This window comes from Pleurotus ostreatus, assembly GCF_014466165.1.
Source record: "Pleurotus ostreatus strain PC9 chromosome Unknown scaffold_7, whole genome shotgun sequence".
Taxonomy (NCBI): Eukaryota; Fungi; Basidiomycota; class Agaricomycetes; order Agaricales; family Pleurotaceae; genus Pleurotus; species Pleurotus ostreatus.
The window spans coordinates 1349131-1372895 of record NW_023503162.1 but is presented as its reverse complement, the minus strand read 5'-3'; the positions used below and the strand labels follow the sequence as shown (position 1 = coordinate 1372895).

Sequence of the window (23765 nt, the reverse complement as noted above, 5' to 3'; positions counted from 1 at the left end):
TGCGAACTGTAAGTGATGGTGGCGGAGGGGGGTACTGCGGGAGCAATGACCAGAAACGGAACAGTATGTAACAACAGCCAGCCAACGTGCGCGTCGGTCTGACTTGGCCCTCCGGTTTCTCGGAAAGAGGATTCTTTCCTTAAAAAGGCCGCCTTGATGAGAAGAGAAGCCACGATCTGACTTTGCTACCCACGACACGACAACTTCGCATACTCGACGTGAACACACCGACACTCACACATGTCCGACTCGGCTATCGGGGAGTCGTCTTTCACCACTGAGACCAAGACCGATCCCCTTAGCGAGAGGTATGCATCGGCTGTGAGGATTCTAGACGAGAGACGACGCGCTGCGCTGAAGGAGATCGATGAGGCCAAGTTCTCGTACGTTCGAGCTTTTTGCTATACCGTGGCATACACGCAAGTTGACGTTGTGCTGGCTAGATGGTGGCACGCGAAAGTCTGTGTCGTCGCTGGGATTGGATTTTTCACCGATGCGTACGTCGTTGACCGTCAGAGGCGCGTGCTTCTTACAATGCGTAAACCGTAGGTATGATATATTCGCTATCAACATAGCGTCTTCAATGCTGGGTTATGTCTATGGTGATCGTACGTTGTACTAGTAGCTTTCAGGCTGGATTCACCTAATACTGATACTCATTGTTCCGTTCACCACAACGCCAGCCACCAGCCTCCAGCTAACCCCAAACCAAGAACTCGGAATCAAGGTCGCAACACCGGTTGGCACATTCGTTGGCCAGTTGGTGTTTGGATGGCTGGCCGACATACTTGGTCGTAAGAGGATGTGTAAGCGTCTTTCTCGTCTGTTGTTCCTGTCGTCGACCCTGACATCGAATCCGCTACAGATGGCGTCGAACTGACCATCATGATCATCACGACGTTTGGTCAGACATTGGCAGGGGGCGGCCCTTCTCTCAACTTCTTTGGGGTCCTTATCTTCTGGCGGTTTCTGGTTCGTACGTTCTCAAAGAGCTGTTGCATGCGACTGACTCGAGCGGTTAGCTTGGAGTTGGCGTCGGTGGGGATTACCCGCTCAGCGCAGTGATCTCGTCTGAGTTCGCTTCAACCCACATACGGGGTCGCATGATGACGAGCGTTTTTGCTTGTCAAGGCTGGGGAAACCTGGGTAAGGCTGTCTGTCATCGCTATACGGTTCGGCGTGGCTAAACGGTGCAACAGCCGCTTGTCTGGTTGCTTTCGTTATTGTTACAGCCTACAAGTCCACTCTCCTTAACGACCCCTCTCCAAATTTCGAGTCAATAGATGCGCAGTGGCGGCTCCTGATAGGGCTTGGCTGTGTTCCCGGAGTCATTGCCTTGTACTTTCGATTGACTATCCCTGAAACACCCCGGTTCACCCTGGACGTCGAACGAAACATCCGCCGTGGCGCAGTCGACATCCAGAAGCTGGTTGAGAACAGAAACATACTTCATGGAGACAACCCTGATGTACCAACGCAACAATTCGACGGGCCAAAGGCTGGCTGGCAAGACTTTTGGTCATACTTCTCTCAGTGGAAGAACCTGAGGATTCTATTCGGATCTGCATACTCCTGGTTTGCGCTAGACGTGCGTCCTCTTTCTGCTACTACGCACACAGCAACTGACATATGGTGCCGTCTAGGTCGCTTACTACGGTCTTGGTTTCAACTCAGGGAGCATCCTTCAAGCTATAGCTTTTGGGTCCATCAACGGCACAGATGCTCCATCGACCGCCCCTCAGGTTAGGGCCTTCGAGAACCTCAAGCACATCTGCGTGGGGAACTTGATCCTGTCTGCAGGTGGCCTGATTCCTGGATACTGGGTCTGCTTCCTTTTCATCGACAAGTGGGGTCGCAAACCGATTCAGTTGATGGGTTTCATTGCACTCACGATTATTTTCACCATCATGGGTTAGTCTCTGCCGCTTAATCTTCGCCAATTGTACGGGGAGACGTGACTAACAATATCATCTATGTATAGGATTTGCATATGACAAGTTGATCGCCAACGTCGATTCCACCAAAGCCTTCATTTTTCTCTATTGTCTGGCCAATTTCTTCTCGAATTTCGGCCCGAATACGACCACATTTTTGATACCCGGCGAAGTATTCCCCACTCGATACCGGAGCACCGCCCATGGTATCTCGGCGGCGAGCGGGAAGCTGGGGGCTATTATTGCGCAGGTTGCGTTTGTGTGGCTCAAAGACGTAGGAGGGAAAGATCAGTTCATTAAGCATATGTAAGTGTGAATCTCCGAACCCCAAGCATCATGGAATTGACCGACTGTGACATTTGCCCGTGCCTTAGATTCGAGATCTTCGCCTTCTTCATGTTGACTGGGATTTTCTCGACTCTGCTCCTACCAGAGACGAGGAACAGGACGCTGGAATTCTTATCCAATGAAATTTGAAAGCCAGCTTCTGCGCGTCCTTGCGAGTACGCATTACTTTCGCGGACATCTAATTCATGGGAATGCAGCACAACTTTTCTATTTGGGACCTCCTTTTTCGTTTCGCAATATTGTGGGAAACGCAGGCGCTTGAAGTAGGTTCTGGCCAGCTTCTGCGTCTTGCCTTCTGAATCTGATATGGGTAGTAGTATACCAATGAGCTTCATTTCAGGTACATGCCGAGCGGACGGTTGATAACATCAGGACTCCCAGTGCTACATATAGCGTACAACGCTGCAGCTTTAGGATACAACGGGCGCACCTGTATACTGGGTATATAAATACAGAGCACCATGTAGATAGTGCCACAAGCCGAAGTAATGAAAGGAATCAGTGTCATGATATAGCCGACTTTGGCTTTTTCTGCACATGGTTGGTCAGGAGAAGATGGCGCGACTCTGATTATGCGACTCACGTATGCTACCTTATCCATGTTATAGTTGATCCCCGCCTCTGCGAGTTTTCGTTTTTTCTGATCCTGCCTTTTGAGGAGACGTTTGGTGGCGCGTTCTATCTCCTCCTCGGTCCGAGGCTGAGAATTTGGAGTTCATCAGGATGATGAAACATGTTGAATGCAACCCTAAGTACCTTATTGTGGACTTGTCTCGCTATCCGAGCTGTAGGAGCCTTACGCCATTTTCGGTTGGCGCCAATCCAAAGTTCGGGATGGACTTCATCTTTGGGGATCACTTTGCAGATAAGCAAATGCCCCATGAGAAGGTAGTTGTCCATGGTCTCTGCAACGATCTGGGCAACAGAGGAAGAATCAAATTCAAGGAACGCGCGATGTTTTGAATGTCCAGTCTGGGCATCGTCAACACTTGATAATTGAACTCTAGCGCGAGAACCGTACCCGTTTATTCCGCGAGACGCGTAGTCGGGTCACGTCCCCGAATTGTGAGAAGTAGGCTTTGAGTTGGGCCTCAAAGAAACCATGCGGTAGTCGGCCGAGATAAATGACACCCCTGTCTTGGGTCTATCCAGACACGCACCGAGTCGTTGAGAGGTAGTTGTTCAGATATAGAAATGTCGCACATGGTACTTGACTCACAGGTTGTTTCTTCGCCTTATCAAGCTTACGTTTGACAGATTCGTCGTCCTTCGCTATCGTAGGGAGTTTTCCGACATCGATTACAACCGGCTCAACGTCCATATCATCGTCGTCGGAAGAGTCATCGTCAGATGACGAGAAACCATGTAAGTGTGTGTCTTCTTCCCCCTCGCTACTCCCATCATCACCTTTATCCGAATTTTCGTTCTGTTCTCCGTCTCTTTCCTCATCAGATGATTCAGCAGAGTCCGCCGGAGGAGCAAGCTTTGAGAGTCGCTTCACGTCTGACGGCTTCGATAGTTTGGTTTTGTTCACGGCAGGCACTGCCTTTTTGGGTTCGGATTTTGGCTTGATGAGGGCATTCGAGATGAACTTCGAGTTTGACGAGGATTTCGGTGTAGCTTGTGGTTTGGTAGATGGACTGGAGGGGACGGCTGTTTTCTCCGCCTTCGACTTTGTAGATTTTGGCGTAGCAGTGGGGGTCGGCTTCGTGACCCGCTTCGATTCTTTCACTGGCTTTTTTGAGGCTTTCGTTGTAGACACCATGTCGGTCGCAAGTTATATGATGAGGACAGGTTGAGATCAGTGCGTCAAAATTTTGGAGGCACTGCCAAACATAGCCAAATTTTGGCGCGATCGTCGATCACTTTCTTGAACCTGGCTGCTCTCAGCGCCACAATGATACGCAAATTCAGCAATCCTCATTTCCTGGCACCATCAGAGCAGGCAGTGTCGCGGTTGGAACTACACGAATCCGATGACAGCCAAGAGCAACTCCCAGCTGATGCTCTGACGAAGTTGCAAGAAACGTTGAAGAGACATATTGAAGGCGCCCTAGACGTTAACCCAGTCGCTCACGATGAAGGGAGGAAACGGAAGAAACGAAAAGTAGCACAAGATTTCTTCTCTGACGCTGAGCACGAAGGGGAGCGGAACGTCGTGTGTGAGCATCCTTACAATGCAGAGAGCTCGAATCTTTCATCTCAATTCTCCTGCAGTGTTCCGATTATTCTCAACAAAAGCACAACCTGAGCTGGTCTCTTTGGCGCCACTTCCTCCGCCTCCGTCCATGTGGGTTGAATCGCTCGTTGGGACATTACAGGATGCGTGACGGTTGATTAGATACCGGGAGCCAGAGTGCGAGGACTCGCCAGAAATGGCAAAGAAAAGAGCTCTATTTTCCGGTCAAGTCGCCATCGACGCGGAACGGGTGACCGAGCAGGCTACTGTGAGATATCTGGTAAGCGACCCAGGGTGTTCTTGCGAGGCCCATTGTTCCCCTTTAATCCATCTGTTCGTAGGATCCTCTCTCCAGAGGTCCGCTTGAGAGGGTCCAACGTTCCCGTACCTCGACTACTCCGACTCACAGTATGCTCCTACTCGAGCGACCTTTGTCGACGAACCACAGCCTTAGATCTTCAACTCGACAGCCGGTCGCGACGCATGCTTCCGTGTTAGATGATGGCAGTCCGCCTCTCGCTCACGTCCCCGTTCTAAACGTTACCCCAGTACCCGGTGACGCTGCCCCTTCAAACGAAATAAAGCGAGAACGGAAGCGCGTCAGGGCGAAGGCGAAGAAAACAGAACGTCCATCGCCTAAATACTGGGCCCCAGATCCCGCCTGGGGTGGGAAGTGCTTGGGGTATGCATTTGGCTACCCCAGTCACTTGAATAATGCTTACTCGTACGACTACGACCACGGACCCGGAAATGGTGGTAGCGCTGCAAACTCGAGGCGAGTCTATAGGGACACAATGAAGAAAGCTGTAGCTTCGCCAATGTCTCCATGGTCCTGAAGTCAAGGTCGACCAATTCCGCCAAGTTCTGATTCTTTACTCCATCGCGACAGCATATATCTCTTTGGCGTCGAACTGCCCTCAAGAGGCCACAGTCGACCCGACGCGCTGGACGAAGCCCTCTGATTACCGTTAGGTAGTCGTCCACTCTGTACGTGAAGGCAGGAAGCGCATATGAGGCAGCGCTTGCGTGGTATTCAGGATCGCCCGCCAGGATTGTATTTATCAATGCGACTCGATCGATGAATACAAAAGGCAGAGTTATATTCATGTTTTTGGAGGTTTGGACATTTTAGTAAGGAAAAGGAAAGGGAAAGAAAAGGATGGAGAGAGATGAAAAGAGTTTTTTTTTGGGTTTTGTATTTTACGAAAGGAATGGGAAAGATGAAAGGAAAGGAAAGGAGATAAGTAAGTGAGGAGAAAAGGGGAGATGTTTTTGGATTTTCTATTTACGAAGGCAGAAAAGGAGGAAAATGAGAGAATGGTATATAAGCTATCTCGGAATAAAACTAAAGAAACGAAGAAATAAAGGAAGAAAAAGTCAAAGAAGGCAAGAGAAGGAGATAGAAAAGAATGCACCCGGCCAATGACACTTCGTAAACGCGTCGTTCTCCAACACTGTGTCTAACCATTGCTGGTATCAGCCTATCCTCGGGATGCCATTGATCACTTTCCGAGTCATCCACAAAGCCGACTTGAATTATCGCCGGGGAACTCGAACTTGGCGGCATCGGGTTGGCCCTGACATGGACACGGGCAATTGCATCACCAACGGTCGTGCAAGATGGCGTGTTGGCCAATGAGGTCACTGGTACAGGCACTGGAAAGGGTATACTTGGGCCTTGTTCGTATGGTAACGCAGGCTTGAGGTATAGCGTTTCGAAGGATCCGAGACTTGGAATCCCCTCGAATAGCTTGTCGGCTGTAGGGAAGTCGAGCCGACTGCTTTTCGAATGATCCACGAAGGTGGCTGGAATTGTCACACGGGAACTTGAACTTGAACAAGTCGGCAGCGAGTCGATGCTGTTGGTTGCCGCGGCTGGTTGAACTGATGAGATCAAGGCAGGCACTGTGACAGCGATGCTGGGTTCTGGTGCGTGAGGCGGCGCAGGCTTGAGGTAAAGTGTCTCGTAAGATCCAAAGTATGGAATTCCCTCAAATAGTTTGTCGGCTGTCGGATATTCGCCGAGAAGCTCGCCAAACGATATACTCCCTGACATCTTTGGGAAAAGGACATCAGCACCGACTTCGACTGCGGCAACCGTAACAGTCGCAGCCGTAGAAACGGTCGAATTCGCACATTCTTCAGCGTTGACATCACAGAAGACATCTGGAACGAACGATGGACCTGGTCCAAAACTCTTCATTTCATCTTCCCCAGAAATTGGCTCTGGCGAGCCCAAGAACGAGGGCATGACCAGAGCCAACGGATAGTACCCAAACCCTGAACAAGTTCCCAATGGCGGCGTGGCGAGAAGAGAGGAGGAGGAGGAGGTGGAGGAAAGGGAGGGGGAGGATGCGTTAGTCAACAGAGGACTACAAAGTAGCTGTCTGGACATGTTGCATCGAACTCTGCCTGCCTTGGAGGGGGAGGAGGAAGCGTGGCTGCCATCAGGGGATTCACGGGTTGGGGTAGGGGTGTGGGGAGATGAAATGGAGGAGGATCTAGACCAGTCATCAAACGAAATTGAGTCAGTCTTCTTGACGTGCGTTGCTGAAAAGGCGAAGAGGGAGTTGGCGTCCGATTTGAAGGCCTCGTGGACAAGTTGCCTCCACTGAGCCACTTGTAAGCTAGGTGATTCTGTCCATGGTGTCAGGAGACAGACGAATCAGAGGTAGTCGCACACATACCCAGTTCCATAGTGCCGCCGCAAATGCCGTAGTATTCGCAGTCATTGTCTTTAGTGAAAGCTGCAAGTGCAAGTGCGACTGCGTCGTCGTCGTTGTCGCTGCCTGCCCAAGTCCTTCGTGCGACCCGATTCCTTCCCATCGCCTCGGGGCCAGCTGCCTGGTCCCCTGTTTCGATCTCTTCCTCTTCGTCGACTTCCTCAATTGTCGAGAGACGACCAAGTGAGTAACGCGATGGAGCAGGAGTGAGCTCCTGCAACTCCATAGGGGCGTCGCTCTGATCTTGGGTTGTTTCTTCTTCCTCTTCCTCTTGCGCTATGGCGAGTCGACGTATCAGAAAGCGAATGAACAAGGAATAGTAGACATGGACGTACCTTGTAACATCTTAAAGTCGTAATGACCAACGGATGGGCTAATTCCTGACTTGTAAGCATTCTCGGCAACAACGTCGTACTGGGCCCAGGAAAAGTAGCTTGCTTCCTCAGATCTATAACCGTATTCTTCGTATTCTTGGGTGGCTGGCTGATACAACGACGCGGGAGCGTCTCCGTCCTCGGTAACATCCTGGCTCTCGTCCTTAAGCGTCCCTTCCCTAGTTGTTCTGGCCATGTCAGCCATCGCTTCGGCGCCTCCGACTTCCTGGATCCTGACGTCGAAGTCGTCAGCCTCCTCGAGCTCCCCGATGGTGGAGAGACGTCCCAAAGAGAATAGAGACGATCCGAAGGTGATGTCGCGCGATTCAGCAACGACGGGGTCCTCGAACTGTTCGCAAGGTTGGGGCTCCTCGACGACTTCCGTGTTCTGAGGCTGCGCGGAGATCTGCGCAATGGACAAGGCACCATAGACTTCAAATCCAGCTTCCGCATCGGTAGCAGCGGATGGAACGTCGAGGTCGACGTTCAAGGCGGAGTCTTTGGTTCCAGCCAAGGCGAACAAGGCGCAGATGATGGCCCAGAGAGCGTGGAAGATACAAACGACGTAAGAGAACATCTTGCTTCGGGTAACTTGCTGGGTGGGATGCTTGGTAGAGTGGTGGTGGTAGAGAAGAAAGAGTTGTACGGGGGGCACAATGCGAGATGCGTCTCTTTAGTAATTTCTTTGGGAGAGGCTGGCGGCGGTGGCTGGCGGTGGTGGCTGGCGGAATTGGAACTAACGACTGAGAAGGTCTCGGATATTCCGGTCGACCTAGTAAGGATTCAAGCAATACCAGGCCAGTCCTTGGTGTGTTCCGCATTCATGATGGTCGCGTTTCTGCAAGCGGGACAACCACTACCATTGTATGTGTATGGACAGTCATGACACGACTCAGTTGTCATATCCTTCGGTAGGGGCCAGAGTGTGCATGCTCCAGCTCTAATTCTTGTTGAAGGAAGGTAAGAGGCAACTTTCTCCATGCTGAGAGATGGTGAGTCGAAACAGAGGGATCACGAAATAGCGGAGAACAACCAGGAAGTAACTTATTGCCAGCGGAGCAAATCGAAGTTCGAACCAGACCATCAATTTAGGTATAATTGGGGACGGTCTAAGACGAGGTTCGAGGAATCTAACCAGTAGGTTAGAGAATTTGGCTTTCGCTTATTGCAAGCTTCCATCTGCCTCAGGTTTTGTGAGAAGATGAAGATGAACGTCGGCAGTGGTTCCCGCTTAGATCCGGGGTTGTATGTGGATCTTATCAAACTCACTGATAATCTCTATCTCAACATAGCCCCCATCACGTGCAAGATTGATGCTGACACGGAGCAAATCAGCGACAACATCCATTTCCATCGTACCATGCACTTTCACCATCCAAATTCATCATCGCATACGCTACAGACCATGCACGGCGACGACGACGAACGCGCTTCCCTCCTCTCTTCCAACTCGAACTCCTCCAATTCATATGGCGCTGCCCCGCCCTCAAATGCGCCAAACACCCGGCGCATTGTCTTCAATGCCACCTTGAAGATGGCTGCCATCTTTGTCTGCGGTTCTTTATTTCTTGGGGGGACCCTCTGGTTGTCGCTACCTCCGCTAGAGGAGTGCGTGCATCCTCACTTAGTTGCTTCTCCTGACTGACATAATGCTGTAGAGCCGACCGGGACTTGCTACGGATACCAAAGTCCTTTGAACAACTGCAACAACTGAACTTTCTCCTCAAGAAGTATAGAGACATCTACCCCTTCCGAATTCTCGTCTCCTATGTCATAACCTACCTCTTGCAAGTGCATTTCCGCGCTTCTTCGTAACAGTTGCTGACATCGGCCCCCCCGCAGCTTGCAAGCCTTCTCTTTACCTGGGTCCATGTACCTTTCGATTCTCGGTGGGGCCGTCTGGGGTGTTCCCAGAGCGCTGCTCCTTGCATGCTCATGTGTAGCGACCGGCGCCACCCTCTGCTACCTTCTATCCGCCGCCCTCGGCCCCGCACTGCTTACCGTCCCACGTTTCAAAGCTCGACTAGACTCGCTAGCCGAGAAAATCCGCGCTAATAAAGAGAACATCCTTTCGTACCTCATCGTCCTGCGCATCGCACCACTGCCCCCTCATTGGGTCGTCAATGTTGTCTGTCCGCACGTCGGCATCGGCATAGTCCCGTTTTGGGTATCCACGTGGTTCGGTATTCTGGGTGTCACGGTCATCCACACAACAATAGGCGGTGGGTTAGATGAGATGACGAGCCCGGACGACTTCAAGCTGATCAGCTGGAAGAATTTCTTCGGTCTATCGGCAGTGGTGGTTGGTGTGATGATTCCTGTGGGGCTGAGATACTGGTTTGGAAAGAAGGTCAATGTGGAGGATTTGGAGCAAGCATCTGTAGTGCTCCCCCCAGGTGCTGGACCTTTCTACTTAGACGGCGAGGACACTATTCTCGCTGTGGGCCCTCCAGCTCCTGGCAAAGCCAAGACCCTAGTCTCGGTACAAGATGCCACTGACGACTTCGAACCTTACGAGGACGACTCTGATGATGACGAGGACATCATTCTTGAAGCGGGACCCACTTTGGACGTCGACAAAGCTAAACCGGCGCGCGCATCATCGCCCGAATCTGTCGCGAGTTCAAGCCGCAGTCCCACTCGGTAGTTTTTCGCCGTGCCATTCCCGTGTCACACGTTTCGCTTTACCACCTGCATTCCTCATGATTTGCGGCACTTCGCCCCAGTGGCTGTATCAATATTCAGATCAGATTCGATCAGATTCTACATTGTACTCCTTCGTTCTTTTTGCTGCTGCTCTCTTGAATATATACATGTAATATGGACTGTCGAAGCCCTGATTACGATTATAGGCTCCTTGACGAATGCCATTCATCATACTTTCGTTGATCTATTCCGTAAACCTAGAGGTTTATTTTTATTAGAGGCACTCTTTTATGACTGTGGGATCAGAGGGACGACCATGAGAAAGTTTACAGGGCCGCGCGCACCGTGTGAATAAATGCATGGCAATCTCCGAATAATGGTCTGTTCTGATTGGCCTAGCGCTTGAGACGGTCAATTCAAGGGAATTGGGGAGGACGGCGAGCTCGATATGTCTCACATCATGCCGCCCATGCATCTTCAAATCGACCCCCAACAGCAGCAGCAGCAGGTCCAACAGCAAAATCAGCAACCTCAACAGCAACCACCACCTCAAAATCCACCGTCGCCCCAGTTGGATCCTCAAGGATCTCAGCAGGGCCAGCAGCAGCCGGGGCGCAAGCGTAAAAAGAATAGTTCTGAAGAGCCCCATGCACCTTCAGAGCCGCGTCGTCTCAGACGATCTCATGAGGCCTGCGCAAGATGTAGAAGCAAGAAAATTAAGGCAAGTCCCGTCGGTGTCGCCCGACGGCAACTTCCACCATTTTCCCAACAATTCTCTCATCCCTTTCTTTACGAAAATCCACATCAATCAATACTGACTTCGTGGTAGTGCGACTCAAAACATCCACGATGCACCGCTTGTGCGACAGCTGATGCAATATGCCAGCAGGAAGACAGACACAGGCAGACGTTGACGCCCCGAGGCCACACTGAGCGCATTGAACATCAACTAGCTCAATGTACTGCATTGCTGCAGCGGCACATTCCAGGTTTCTCACTCGACCAGATTGACACGTTTGTTGCGAGGGAGGGAGTCACCATCGAGGAGACGAGAAACCTGGTCATTCCTACCGATGGTGTCTTCCAGATTGAAGCGACTGGTGCTAAACCATACCCAGGTTTGGGTCCTGATCCATTTGGCGCGGCAGCGCAGGCTGCCATGAAAGGCCCTTACTTCTACCCACCGCCAGGTTATCCGATGATGGGATATCCACCCCCGCCGCCTAATGCCCTACCTTTCCCTCCTCCACCACCGCCTCAGGCCCTGCGGAGCCCTCCAATTGCCGGGCAATACCCCATGAATCCATTCCCTATGCAGCACATGCCGTACCCACCCCCACCCCCACCAGCGGCCTTGCGGAGTAGTGAGAACAACATCAAAGGCCAAGATCCTCAATCCAATGACATGTCTACGACACAGGTATGTCTAGAGACGGACTCGAGGCCATCTAAACTTGAATTTGGGTTCGCAGGCAATTGCGAAGACATTTGGTGTTACCGCAGCCATCATGAACGAAATCGCAGGCCCTGACAAGGAAGACCTAGCAGTGGGCTCCTCCGGACTCACTTCAGGTCGAGATCGGGACATCGGTGAAACGTCTGCACCTCGAGATGCAACGAAATGGACTTCCGTGATCGTTCGCCGCAACTCACAGTCCGGAGGAACCCTCACTGGGATGCTTCCCCACGCCGGTCCAGTCACCGTATGGCTCCCTAAGAATCGCGAAATGCTCAAAGTGATTGTCGACGTTTATTTCACGCGTCTCAACGTCCATCGTCCGGTGTTTCCGCGCAAGGACTTCGAGAAAATTCTCAACGATCTCTACGAAGGTTTGACGGTCGCGCATGATCCCGGTTTCGTTTGCAGTCTTTATCTGATCTTGGCTTTGGGAACATTGAGTGAACTGAATCATAAGGCGGCCAAGCTCGATGAAAGTGGTACGATGCACCCGGGACCTCTGAAGAAACTAATGCCTCCTGATTGGCCTGATCACGACGAGTTCTTCGAGAGAGCGCTGTCCGTAAAGCCGGATCTTCGAGTCACTATATCAAGTTTGCAGGCCCTCATTTTACTGCAATGGTATCTATACACCGAGGTCAGTATATGCCCTTTCTCAATGTATATCCGCCACTTAACCCAGCTTCCCCCAGAGACAAGGTCGAACACTCTGGCGACTCGTTGGAAGTCTCGTCCGCCTATCAGTAGAACTTGGACTTCATCATGACCCGACTCGCCAAAAAGATACCTTCAGCGAGGAAGAATGTGAGCTTCGCATACGTCTATGGGGTATTGTGATCATACATGATCGCGGTACATCCATTCTCCTCGGTCGCCCACTCGGTATATCCCCCGACGATTCAAGCACTCCCCATCCCCTAGCCCTTGCTCCACCAAGACAACCGGACGTATCAGAGCACTTCATTCTCTCCTTCCCAATCGCCGACATGCAAGCAGACATTATCAATTCACTGTACCGCCCGAAACGCGAGGACGTTGAAGCTGATTGGGAATTGCGTGTCCGTGATGCGAAGCGCATAATCAAGTCTATGCTCGAATTTCGACGAGGCTTACCAGAGAGTTATCGCTACTACTTTGGGGGTACTGAAGATTGGCCGCTGGAGAAGAAAAGCCAGTTGGTTGGGCAAATTACCGAGGACCAAGGCTTGACACTCCTGAAGCTTGGCATAGCAAGAATACTTTTGTTGAGGGCCCTGTTTACTCTCAATGATTTACCATTCCATTACCAAGACCTTGCTCTCAAAGATGGTAAGGCTCCCTCCTCGCTTTTTTAGTCGCTTGTCTAAACCTTCACTCTAGCTGTGGTCACCGCTCATAACATCATCGTAATCCATAACCAACTAATCCGCTTCCCCGATATCGCCTTCTTTACCTCCCCTATTCCCTTACATATCGCTGCCATGATCATCCTCTATGGTCATCTGTCCAAATGCAAACGTCTTTCCAAGGAAGTCGCGCTGGAAGATATGGCTCTTGCCCTCTCGCAGCTTCCTAGGTTCCGTTGGCGCTGGGAACGCAAGGATTTCGCTGGGGAACACCCTCTTATTGCCAAGCTCGCTGAACGTGTAATGGAAGTCAACCTGAACACCGTCCGCCCTCCCGCCCACCCTGTCCTTATCCCGGAAATGATGTGGGAGGAGCAACTTGTTCCAAAGTCTCAACAAACTACGCCCACGCTCATGGCGACTCCATACCCCGTTTCTGCTACTACCCCGTCTAACCCTCATGCTGTCTATGGACCCCAGCAGCAAGCGCCAGCGCCAGCAAACGGCCCGTCGCCTCATAGCGAAAGTAGGACCGCTTCTACCGCTGGCACTCCACCTGATACGAAGATGGTGGAGATGCCGTCTTCTTTGTTCTACCCCTTCTTCCCTGACATGCAAGTTCGTCCCCCTGGTGCCGGACCCGAGAATGCAAATGGCCAGCCAGCGCAAGGACCTCAGCCTCACCACGACTACCAACAATTATTAGCCGCTGCAGCGCATCAATATACATACCAAGGCTCAGCGGACTGCTTTATGTCGGAAGAACGGGATCCGAACCACACCCAACCTACCTCTATGGTGTGGGTTGCTGGCGTAAGTGATCTCGATGGTTTCACTTTTCACGTCAACTCAAATATATGTGTGAACAGGCACCACCAAATCACCGTGCACCCGTGCACTACCCTATGCCTCCTCAGCCTTGATCTTGATTACCTTCGCGCTCGGGACTTAATTCCTCTGACTGCTTTGTTCGTTCTGTACTCGATGGGGCCTACGCGTTCTCTGACTTCTCTGTGTATGAATTTGTTATTATTCAATTAAATTAGCATGCGGTTGGACTTCGTGCACCTCGCTTAGGCCCCTTTTACACCTTCTATCTCTCAAGGACTTCCCAGTCGCTCCTCTCCCTGCAGCTAATTGTTGTCGTCCCTAGGGGTGCGACCTATCGCAGGCCAGAAATAACGAATGCTGTTGACGATCGCCCTCCACGTTGGAAGATTTTCCGTTGTTCTTTGCGATGCATGTCAATTTCGACGATTGGGCGGCCCGTTGGAGCACCCTTGTATCGCCGTAACGCATACCAGACCAATACAAACCTAGTTCTCAAGAAGAAAGGCGAGTCAATTCGCGCCACATACATCCCGGGCATGTTGTTGATTTCTGCCGGCCCGTTCAAATAGTATGTAGATAGCCTTTAGTCTCCAGAATCCCCACAACAGGAACGCGAATGGAGCTCCAACATTCCCAGTTCGCATGACTTTGACAGTTTTCGTGTTCGTGGCTCTCGCGGGCCGCCTCATATGTTGCCCGGTATATCGTCGGTGTCGCCTCTACCTGCCTCTCAGTACATCGGTCACTCTACAAGCCTCACTGCCCATCAATCTCGGAAAATGTCTGCTCCATTTTGATCTCACTTCTGCGGGGAGCTGCACGTATCAGATGGCTCTTACCTACCGATAAGTTTGCAGTCATTTTATCCACGCGGACCGTCGGTGAAGCAGCACGCTGTCATTTGTGTGCTGTGCAAGAAGGTTCGACAATGGTCCACTGGCCGAGTATATAAGGCCGTACAATAACCTGGATACTGCAGTCGATCATCGTCACTTACCAGCAAAACATGTTCTCTAAGCAACTCTTCGCCGCTGTCGTTCTCAGCACTGTTGTCCTTGCGAACCCGTAAGTCTCCCGGCTCGTTCAATTACATGCCTTTATTGACAGTCCTGTTTTATCTTTTGTCAGGCTTGAGCCACGCGCCGCTACGAATGTCTTCCCTACTCCCCCCACCACGGTTCACCTCAGTTCACCAATGAGAATCGCTGCCGGTCAGACCTTCACCCCCTCGCAGCCATACACCCGCTACGACCGCGGATCCGGTGCTTGCGGGGGACAAAACGAAGGAGGCGACGCCGATGCTGTTTTCCTCTTGGAGGAAGGCGCCACCATCAGTCGCGTCGTTATTGGAAAAGATCAGTCCGAGGGTATCCATTGTCTTGGTAAGAAAGCATAAACAACGGCCGGACAACATGTTTACCCTTCATTCAAGGATCATGCACAATTGACCACGTATTCTTCGAGGTAGGAACCTCGGTATAGCACGCAGTATGTCGGCCTAACCTTTATGGACAGGACGTTTGCGAAGATGCTATTACCATCAAGCAAAGCAGTGGAACCAGCCACATAAACTATGGTGGTGTATGTATAAATCTATCCGTGCAGACTGCTGTTTATCTGACGTATCTTCGTGCATAGGCTAAAGTGAGACAATCAGTCTTGAACGGCACAAAAATACCGCATTAACCCATCTATTAGCATGCTGAAGACAAGGTTGTTCAACACAACGGTGGAGGAACTGTGAGTAGTGTCGTTTGCTCAACATCAACCTATTTATTGAGCATCCCCTCGTAGGTTATCATCAACTCGGTATACGGCTTTTGACGCTACGATAACCGTCTTTCACTAAAACATCTATTAGTTCTACGTTGAGGACTTCGGCAAACTTTACCGCAGCGTAAGTGCAGCGGGTCATGGTCACTACAGCACACTCACGCATCCCTCGTAGTGTGGTAACTGCAAGACGCAGTACAAACGCACTGCTCAGGTAACTCCCTGAGGTCGACTCTCTGGTCAGCATTGGGTTGACCTGACGACTTCTAGATCAACGACGTATGGGCTGTTAGTGGCAAGTCTTTGGCTGGAATCAACACGTAAGCATACCCTGTTCCTTTGCGAAAGACCTCCTCTTGACATAGGTGTTCGCTACGCAGCAACTACGGAGAGTGAGTTCTCTATAACGGCTATATAAGAAAGCTTGCTTATAAACATTCCTAGTACCGCGACCATCCGCACTACTCAAGTACACAGCGTGAGCTCCATTTGCGACAGGTACACCGGTAACAACAGTGGTGCCGAGCCCCCCAAGACTGGCTCAGGTCCCGATGGCACCGTAAGTGATGGTTAACTTAATCGTATCCTTGCTAAACTCAGAACATTGTTAGTACTGCAAATACAGCACTTCCGACATTACGACCATTTGAAGGGTGTTCTACTTGCTCCAAATACCCTTCGTGTAGTTCTCCCTTGGGTTTTATTTGTGTCTGTTACTTCCCGCAATGCCAAATGTAACAATTTGTTTGTGAGATCAATATTTTGACCTTCTCTAAGTCTACCCTACAACAACGTACGAGCGTATGAGGGAAGCCAAGACTTGCCCTTGCCAAAATCAAGATATTGGCTACGTGGCCACAATATATATATTCAGAGGTGTTCATCCTACACTCATATCATTACTGCTATTTGCCTCATCGACATGACCAGGCTGAGGTTGGAACCCTGCAACCATTTCGTTTGTCGCTCGTTCTTTCCCCTTCTGTACTCTCATCAATCCAAGCATTTTCTGCTCCCGATCTCTTCGAATCGCGGCGTCGACCTGACCTTGCGAGTATTTAATTGGCACAATTGTACTTCTATCGAGAGCCAAGTTTAGGAGCTCCAGCATTTGGTTATTGATGGGGTCTATGCTTAGGGCCTGCGAATATGCGGTCAGTATTTCCATGAGTAGAGAAAACTCATGTGGGACATACCTCGTGGTATTTGACGATAGCGACATCCAAGTTTCCCATAAATTGATAGACCATCCCCATAAACCCAAGCGCCATTGCGTTTCGGGGTTCCAGATCCAGTACTTTTTGGTACGCTGCGTGAGCCTCCTGATAGCGTCTATAGGCGTAATGAGTATCTGCGTGCCGAGTCCGTATCGATTGTTACGAACTTCAATTTTCTGAGTGCAGTACCCAGGTTCATATATGTCGTACACCAAGTTTTTTCTGAGCTTTGTGTGACACCAGCTACGTCAAGAGCTTTGACAAATAAGTCCGCCGCTCCCTGATAACTACATAACGCCGATCAGTGTCATGGGACATTATACGAGGCCCAAGGATGGTATACGGACTCGCCGTGGTTATAAGCCATCACCCCGCACTCATTCATCAGAAGTGGATCCCCGTCACAGAGGGTGTTGGCCGCGTGAAGAGCCTCGTCCGCCAAGGCGAAGTTTGAGAGGATGATATGCTCCATGCCGACGAACATCAGAGGCATATGAGTGCTATGGATTCGATGATATAATTAGCATTCGAGTCCGACGCGTTGCGACGTCCCACTTACCCAGTGAACATCCGCGCACAGGTGGAATATGCTGTTACGGCGTGGTCATGTTCGCCCTCTAAAGAAAACGTGTGTCCAAAAGCCACCCAAGCGGCAGAGTGCCGCGGATCCATCAGCGACGTTTTACTGTTTGACCATCATTAAACATGGACACAGAATAATCGAGGGAATTGTTATACCTAAAGTACTGCCTTGCTTGTGGATACTTGGCGCTAGCCAGGTACCAAACGCCGACCGCGTACCAACTGGCCGGGTTTTCTGGTTCTCGCTCTACCAATTCATGAGCCAGGAGGAATAACTTAGAGTGGAGGTGCTCGAGATGGTACATGCACGCCACATGTATGTTCATGGTTTGTTTGTGTATAGCGACCATATTCAAGATCCTACACCTGTATCACCCTCTTGCTCAGGATTCAATTAGCTTAAGAGCTCACCTCGATGTGATTTCATAACAATCCGCCCACTTGAACGACGAGTATAGAGCGTCCGCGAAGCTGTAAAGCACGTCTGGATTGTCACCAAGTTTATATTCCTCGACCAAGCGTCGTCGCGTCAACTCGTGTTCGACAGCATGCATATATTTCCGGAGGCGAGACGTGTACATCAACTGCACAAAGGCGGCGTCTTCTGGCGTTTGTTCCTTGTAGGCAAGGCCCTGGATGAAATCCCACTCTGCATTGCCATTCAATAACGGCGTTGCTGATAAATGATGATAACTCACCTTCGTTGACGGTCAATAATTCTCCATCAATAAGGGCAAGAAATGCATCGTAACACTTGACATCGAGTGCCAATGCTTCCATGTAACACTCCTTCGCAGAGTCTCCACGATTAAGTTTCTGCATCAATATCCCCCGTAGATAGCACATCGACGCCTCGACCTTGATACCGCCGTCGACGTTCGGTATAGCTGGACCACTTCGTCCTGACTCGCGGAATGGATTGGATTCTCCGAGCATCTCGGTCGCCTCTGCCCAGTTCCCTTGCCGTACCTGGCATTGTGCAGCAAGATACCGACACGCGACACTTAGATCTACGAGCCTCGAAACACCCTCTTGCATATCCTCCGGTACTTCAATCATTCCTCCAGGACCCATCGGTAAGCGCGGGACGAGTGGAAGAGGAGGTAGGTCTTGTTCACGGCCTTTACCCTTTCCAGAGTGGCCATTCGTCAAACCATGGATGGCTTCATCGTCGGGTGGCTTAGGTGGAGTGGTAGAGAAAGGTCGGGTAAGTAGCCTTTCAGCGCGAGCATACTGGTGATTCATGAAATACGTTTGCGCAAGCCAAAACGCGTCGTTGGGATCGTCTAGCGGATAATGGGTTACCGAGCACCCAGGATTGAGACAACTTACTGGTCCATGTCAGGATTTTATCACCCCAAAAGGCCGCCGTCTCATATAAGTGCTGCATCAACGCGTCGTGCCGCCATAACCTCATCCTATCGACCACACCCCATTCATATTCACTCTCATCATCGACTTCATCTTCCGATTCTTGGAAGACGTCGGTGGTGTCATTTGCCAAAGGATGCGGGTAGCGACTCGAACTGGATTTGCCTTTTCTATGGCGGCGTGGGGATGATCGCAGTGGAGATGCAGGAAGAACAGAGCGATTTGGGTCAAGAGCGAAAGAGTGTGGGTGAGACGCTGTGCTTGAGTTGGCATCCAGGAGTGAATCAACAAGATATTGGGGTCCAAAGGAGAAAGAAGATCCTATAGATCCTCGATTTCGTGAGCCTGAAGGAGAGGGAATATTAGGAAACGAAGGAATTCCATGAGGATTTGGAGGAGGGGGAGTGGCCATGATTGGATAGGCGCCCAAAGCTTCGACGCGACTTGAGACTACCAGGGGAAAGTCAGGGGGAAGAACTACTTCATGCTTTTGCCTTAGGATATCCTTCTCGGTAGAGAATCACATATAGAGGGCTCGAAGGTAGACAATAATTCCTGTCTCAGCCAGAATGTCCGGACTTAGAAAGATGATGGACCATGGACAATCATGTCGGCCCGATACGATACACTCAATTAGAGAAGAGCAAAATAAGAGAAGATGCGCGGTCGCAGATTTACCCAAAATTAAATGTGTCACCATACAACACCTCCCACAGAATTATACAGACGCCCAAAACGACCCCGCTTCCCTAGCCCCACACTTTTCGCATACACCCCTGATTAGCTCCTTCTCCGCCTTCGTTAGGAAGAGTATTATTGTACTGAGTCGAGGAACTTGCACAAACACGTCTAGATATTGCCTGATCTGCTCAGTGACTTCACTGCTTTGGGCTTCGATTGACTGGAACATCTCGAACATGGATACCAGCAGTGGAGGTTCGAGGGATGTTTTGAACAACTGAGGTAGCGTGGACGGTGGTATATTATCCTATCGCGCAGGACGCATCGTTAGAGAAGCATTAAGCCTTCTACAAACAGAAGGACATACCAAAAGGAGCTGCCATTTGTCAGATGCGGTTGACAATGAATGCATTGCCCTTGAAAAATCGAAGAGTGACATAGTTGGTTTGGGGGAATCATCGACCGACGGTCCGACGTGGGTGAAGACGGTGTGCTTCCCAGTAGGTCTGAATATCCCACCACCCATCCTACTTGGTTTGATACTGTCTCGGGCCTGCTTTGCTTCCTTAAACGATGCCGGTTTACGTGGAGGCTGGGATGCAGTTGCAACTTCGGCTTTTTTCGCTTCCAATTTTCTTGGTTCTGGGGTGCGCGGGGTAGATGATTGGAGAGGCGTTGGAGATGGTAGGTCAGATGGGTTTAGTGGTCGCGTCGAAACAGGCTTCAAGAGGTCTTCCGATACAGGAATATCGTCCACAATTGCGATTGGTACCCTTCGTCGAACTGTATTCGGCTCGCCTGGGGCTGGTGTAAGGATTTGAGCGCGAGCCTAGTAGAGGAATGAGTCTGAATGCCAAAAGAACATGAGCGATTGGCTTACTGATTTCGAGGCATCCAGTTTCTCCATGACCTCTCGTAACTTCTGTAGCTCCAGCTTCGTGGCATCATTCGCAGGGTCTGCTTTTATTATCGCCTCAAAGTCTACGCAAGTTCGATCATTGATCGGTTTATCGTCGAGATTCAATTGCGGACAGCTTACCTTCTTTGGCAGCGTCGTACTTTTCAATGCCAACGCGAGCTTGACCTCTCCGGAACAGAGCTTTCAAGTTGCTCTTACTCAACTCCAGCACCGTCGTGCAGTCCCGCTCCGCATCTTGATTTCTGTTTACCGGTCAAATTGAGAACTCTTGATGAAGTTGAACGGCTGGAGATAGGAGATGCAGACAGAGACTGTGCTCACTTTCCTAGCTTCAGGTATGCAGCGGCGCGGTTTAAAGGGAATGTCGCGTCTTTCCTGTTGTTGAGGATCGCAGTGGTGTAATGGCCGATGGCGGCGTAGTAATCGCCAGCTTTGAACGCTTCGTTCCCCTGTTCTTGTGCGTCAATGAGAGAATTCCATGTCAGCAGAAGATGAGACCTTTTCTTTTGCTTGCAATGCTTTCTTAGGGTTGTTCATGTCCATCGCGTTCAGAGTTGCACACTGGCACAAACACGAATATAAGTCTACCCAAATCGGGAGCAGTGAATTATGTAGCCCATCACGTGAGATAGAATTAGTAGGGGCACGCCTTGGCGGAATCAGTCTAATTGTGCATCCCGCGACCTACGAAAGGATATTTACAGTCGTATCATGTCGTGACATTGGAGGTCAGTACTCTATATACATCGTCTCTGGTAGTATTACAAGTTCCAGCATGCTGTTGCTTCCTCATTCATCTCAGAAATCGTCTCCCGAGCCTTCACCTCCTTCATCTACGTCCCAATCCACATTGTCTAATGCCGCCTGTCCTTCCTCGTACAATTTGTCAAGCCCTGTCAACGTCTCCAAGTACTTGGGTTCGTTGAACGCCTTCAGCATCATATCGAAGCCCTCTTTCTCGTACGCATTGAGGACCTTTGTCATTGACCACACGTCAATGTCAGTGATGGTAAGATGATCAACAAGCGAGGAAACGATTACGCACCGTGTCACTACATCCTGTGCATCGATCATACGCAGGACCGACAATAGACAGGTTCCTGAATTGAGCTAGGAACCCTCTCAGCTGATGGGGGACTAGTCCAAGGACGCTCCCGCTTTGACTTGGATCGGCGAGCTCGTTGCCTTGTTGAGGCGGGGGTGCCGGGGCGTTGATGCTGCGAAACGTGTACGTGTCTGGGCATAAACGGATGCGGATGGAGTGGGGGGTCACTTACCCGTCGGGATGCTGGAGTAGCGAGGCCAGGAGCTCAACGGCGGTAGATGCAGCAATAGAAGCCAGCCCAGGCCTCGTCACCGTGCACATTTGGTCCAGGGTCCGATCTGTTAGAGACTGTTCATAGAGCCCGTTGGGAACATTGGCGTTTCATAACGAGGCAAGTAGAGAAGAGACGTACGTCTGCAGGTGCGACTATGTCATTACAGTAGTAGCATCCGAGAGGGAATTTCCCATCTGCCGGTGTTGTCGTAGAAGCTTTACCCCGAGCACCGTGCCTCATAACAAGGAACGTATCGAATCCGAGCGCAGCATTCAGAACTATCTAAGAACGGTCGAGATGGATACAGGTCTCAGGCAAGTGAGAAAGGAAGAATCGTGCGCACCTTTCCCTTAGAAGCACCCATAACCGTCGGTAACCACCGGCTCTCTCTAGAGTCCATCAGCAGGAACACGGCGTCGTGTTCATCAAACAGCTTCTCGAGGGCTTCCACGTCCGCTTTCGTCTGGGCTAAGGAGGCGGGTGGTACGGGGTGACCCGGCATCGGAATAGATAGGTTATACCCTTTGGCATTCTATAAAGCCACGACATCACGTCAGTAATCGTGTAGATCCAAGTGGAGGGCCTGAAATACATACAACGCCTGGGAAGATCTTCTTCAATCGCGCGGCGGCGCACGCAGCCTTGGGCTTCCCGCCTTCGAGACAATCCTCAAACTCAAACAACGGCTGTCGAACTGGATTGGAGAACGATACGCGTGCAGAATCGACGAACGAGATTGTACGGACGCCCCACCCCTGTTAAACATTTAAGGGGACAAGGGGGGAGGAGAGAAGGCAAGGCTACGGACCATCAAAGTACGAGCAACGTAGCATCCAAGAGTTCCTGCACCAAGGAGGAGACAGCGTGTTGATGCGACTTTCTCCAGGTCAAGGGAAGGGAGGATACGCCATCGCATGAGTTTGAGATTCAGATCAACGGCTTGATCGGCGAGTCTACTCCATTGGTTAGCTGGAGCCCTCTTATGGTAAAATACTGATATATACCTTGCTGGATCCATCATGGGCGCGAGGTCGGCGACTCTCGGCGCAAGTTTTCCCTGCATATTCTTCTCCCATCCAACTGCAGTCGGGCGACTCGTTGACTCCACAGACGCGCCGGCACTGAGAACCCCAAATCGACTCTTCCAAGCACCCGCTGACGGGGAACCCTCCGAGACATTGTCTCTCCAACAAATAACGCGTAAAGACGATGTCTTTTGCGGGTAAAGGGCACGAAGATAGGCGAGTAAATTGCGGAGAGGCCATCCCGGGTTGTTCGCCGCAGCTGAGGGATCTATAAACGCAATCGTTGCTTGCATCTCTGACCCGAATTTATCAACTCCTAGGACTTGGTCCTTATCGTTAATCAAGAAGAATGATGCATGCTTCTGCGATTGCTTGAGTTGCGTGTATATTCCACTCAACGCGTCCTGACTGAATGCCTCCTCCGCAGACACCCAGCCGCGACTGTCAATCTCCCATGCAGGCTTCGCCGCAAAGGCAGGAAATGCGAACCAGTAGTAGTATTTGTATTTCTTGAGGTCGGCATAGGATATGAGTAGGAATCGTGTTAACAGCGACGTATCCTGGTTTCGGAGTATGCTTTCCCAGATCTATTTTCGTCATGCAGAGAAACTTGTAGATATCGTTGGCGACATACGATATCAGCTTCGTGGTTGAATAGCGATGACTTGTCAGCCGACTTGAACTCCTCGATCGTATTGAAGTTCTTCACGGTCCCTTGGGCAACGACAGCACCTGCTGATGGCCTTCTCGTGGTCACTTCAGAGACAATCAGAGGCAGGGAAATGCTCACTGGTGATCTTTTCGAAACGACTCAGCTCCAACTGTCACATTGCATCCAAGAACGATCTCCTGCCCCGTTTCTCTATCTTTGACTGATCGGCCAGTCGTGTATGTTGCAGTAACGGGGATCGCATCGTCCGATAAACGTAGTATGTCTACTTTGAGGGAAGTGAGTTCGTGCCAAAAGGACGGCTGTACGAGCGACGCGAATGGCGCGAATTGGACGATGGGCATGGTGGATTGAAAGGAAACTACCCCTCGAGCGCTTATCAACTTAAA

The 23765-nt window shown here is 50.8% G+C and overlaps 10 protein-coding genes across 10 annotated transcripts; 5 read left to right on the top strand and 5 right to left on the bottom strand.

Annotated features, from left to right (window-relative positions):
• Positions 1-240: 240 nt before the first annotated feature.
• PHO84_1 (Inorganic phosphate transporter pho84) lies at positions 241-2411 on the top strand (the record flags this gene model as incomplete). The annotated part of the gene is made up of 10 exons (XM_036779172.1): positions 241-383; positions 444-497; positions 550-608; positions 684-806; positions 866-972; positions 1023-1146; positions 1200-1588; positions 1644-1911; positions 1982-2240; positions 2309-2411. 10 exons carry the CDS (start codon positions 241-243, stop codon positions 2409-2411), a joined length of 1629 nt encoding a protein of 542 aa, XP_036628561.1.
• Positions 2412-2786: 375 nt separating this feature from the next.
• PC9H_009673 (uncharacterized protein) lies at positions 2787-4047 on the bottom strand (the record flags this gene model as incomplete). The annotated part of the gene is made up of 5 exons (XM_036779171.1): positions 2787-2813; positions 2866-2982; positions 3039-3254; positions 3304-3426; positions 3502-4047. The coding sequence occupies 5 exons, from the start codon at positions 4045-4047 to the stop codon at positions 2787-2789; spliced, it is 1029 nt and encodes a 342-aa protein (XP_036628560.1).
• Positions 4048-4179: 132 nt separating this feature from the next.
• On the top strand, positions 4180-5423 carry PC9H_009672 (uncharacterized protein; the record flags this gene model as incomplete). The annotated part of the gene is made up of 5 exons (XM_036779170.1): positions 4180-4444; positions 4500-4572; positions 4624-4741; positions 4803-5290; positions 5351-5423. 5 exons carry the CDS (start codon positions 4180-4182, stop codon positions 5421-5423), a joined length of 1017 nt encoding a protein of 338 aa, XP_036628559.1.
• Positions 5424-5806: 383 nt separating this feature from the next.
• On the bottom strand, positions 5807-8135 carry PC9H_009671 (uncharacterized protein; the record flags this gene model as incomplete). The annotated part of the gene is made up of 3 exons (XM_036779169.1): positions 5807-7098; positions 7149-7460; positions 7520-8135. 3 exons carry the CDS (start codon positions 8133-8135, stop codon positions 5807-5809), a joined length of 2220 nt encoding a protein of 739 aa, XP_036628558.1.
• A 624-nt stretch (positions 8136-8759) lies between these two features.
• Positions 8760-10205, top strand: PC9H_009670 (uncharacterized protein; the record flags this gene model as incomplete). Its single annotated transcript, XM_036779168.1, has 3 exons — positions 8760-9166; positions 9217-9345; positions 9401-10205. The coding sequence occupies 3 exons, from the start codon at positions 8760-8762 to the stop codon at positions 10203-10205; spliced, it is 1341 nt and encodes a 446-aa protein (XP_036628557.1).
• A 459-nt stretch (positions 10206-10664) lies between these two features.
• Positions 10665-13911, top strand: PC9H_009669 (uncharacterized protein; the record flags this gene model as incomplete). Its single annotated transcript, XM_036779167.1, has 6 exons — positions 10665-10934; positions 11091-11624; positions 11677-12300; positions 12356-12971; positions 13023-13801; positions 13858-13911. 6 exons carry the CDS (start codon positions 10665-10667, stop codon positions 13909-13911), a joined length of 2877 nt encoding a protein of 958 aa, XP_036628556.1.
• Positions 13912-14825: 914 nt separating this feature from the next.
• PC9H_009668 (uncharacterized protein) lies at positions 14826-16242 on the top strand (the record flags this gene model as incomplete). Its single annotated transcript, XM_036779166.1, has 13 exons — positions 14826-14884; positions 14948-15201; positions 15252-15283; positions 15335-15400; positions 15458-15463; positions 15518-15559; positions 15614-15628; positions 15681-15716; positions 15768-15806; positions 15863-15912; positions 15973-15984; positions 16037-16151; positions 16204-16242. 13 exons carry the CDS (start codon positions 14826-14828, stop codon positions 16240-16242), a joined length of 765 nt encoding a protein of 254 aa, XP_036628555.1.
• Positions 16243-16472: 230 nt separating this feature from the next.
• On the bottom strand, positions 16473-19174 carry CDC16 (anaphase promoting complex subunit cdc16; the record flags this gene model as incomplete). Its single annotated transcript, XM_036779165.1, has 9 exons — positions 16473-16733; positions 16789-16924; positions 16977-17096; positions 17157-17309; positions 17369-17494; positions 17548-17751; positions 17803-18040; positions 18090-18677; positions 18724-19174. The coding sequence occupies 9 exons, from the start codon at positions 19172-19174 to the stop codon at positions 16473-16475; spliced, it is 2277 nt and encodes a 758-aa protein (XP_036628554.1).
• A 306-nt stretch (positions 19175-19480) lies between these two features.
• Positions 19481-20905, bottom strand: PC9H_009666 (uncharacterized protein; the record flags this gene model as incomplete). The annotated part of the gene is made up of 6 exons (XM_036779164.1): positions 19481-19750; positions 19811-20272; positions 20324-20424; positions 20483-20604; positions 20684-20811; positions 20861-20905. The coding sequence occupies 6 exons, from the start codon at positions 20903-20905 to the stop codon at positions 19481-19483; spliced, it is 1128 nt and encodes a 375-aa protein (XP_036628553.1).
• Positions 20906-21160: 255 nt separating this feature from the next.
• On the bottom strand, positions 21161-23720 carry ATG7 (Autophagy protein 7; the record flags this gene model as incomplete). The annotated part of the gene is made up of 10 exons (XM_036779163.1): positions 21161-21337; positions 21408-21579; positions 21640-21755; positions 21820-21963; positions 22025-22213; positions 22278-22436; positions 22490-22634; positions 22686-23293; positions 23341-23449; positions 23497-23720. The coding sequence occupies 10 exons, from the start codon at positions 23718-23720 to the stop codon at positions 21161-21163; spliced, it is 2043 nt and encodes a 680-aa protein (XP_036628552.1).
• Positions 23721-23765: the final 45 nt, after the last annotated feature.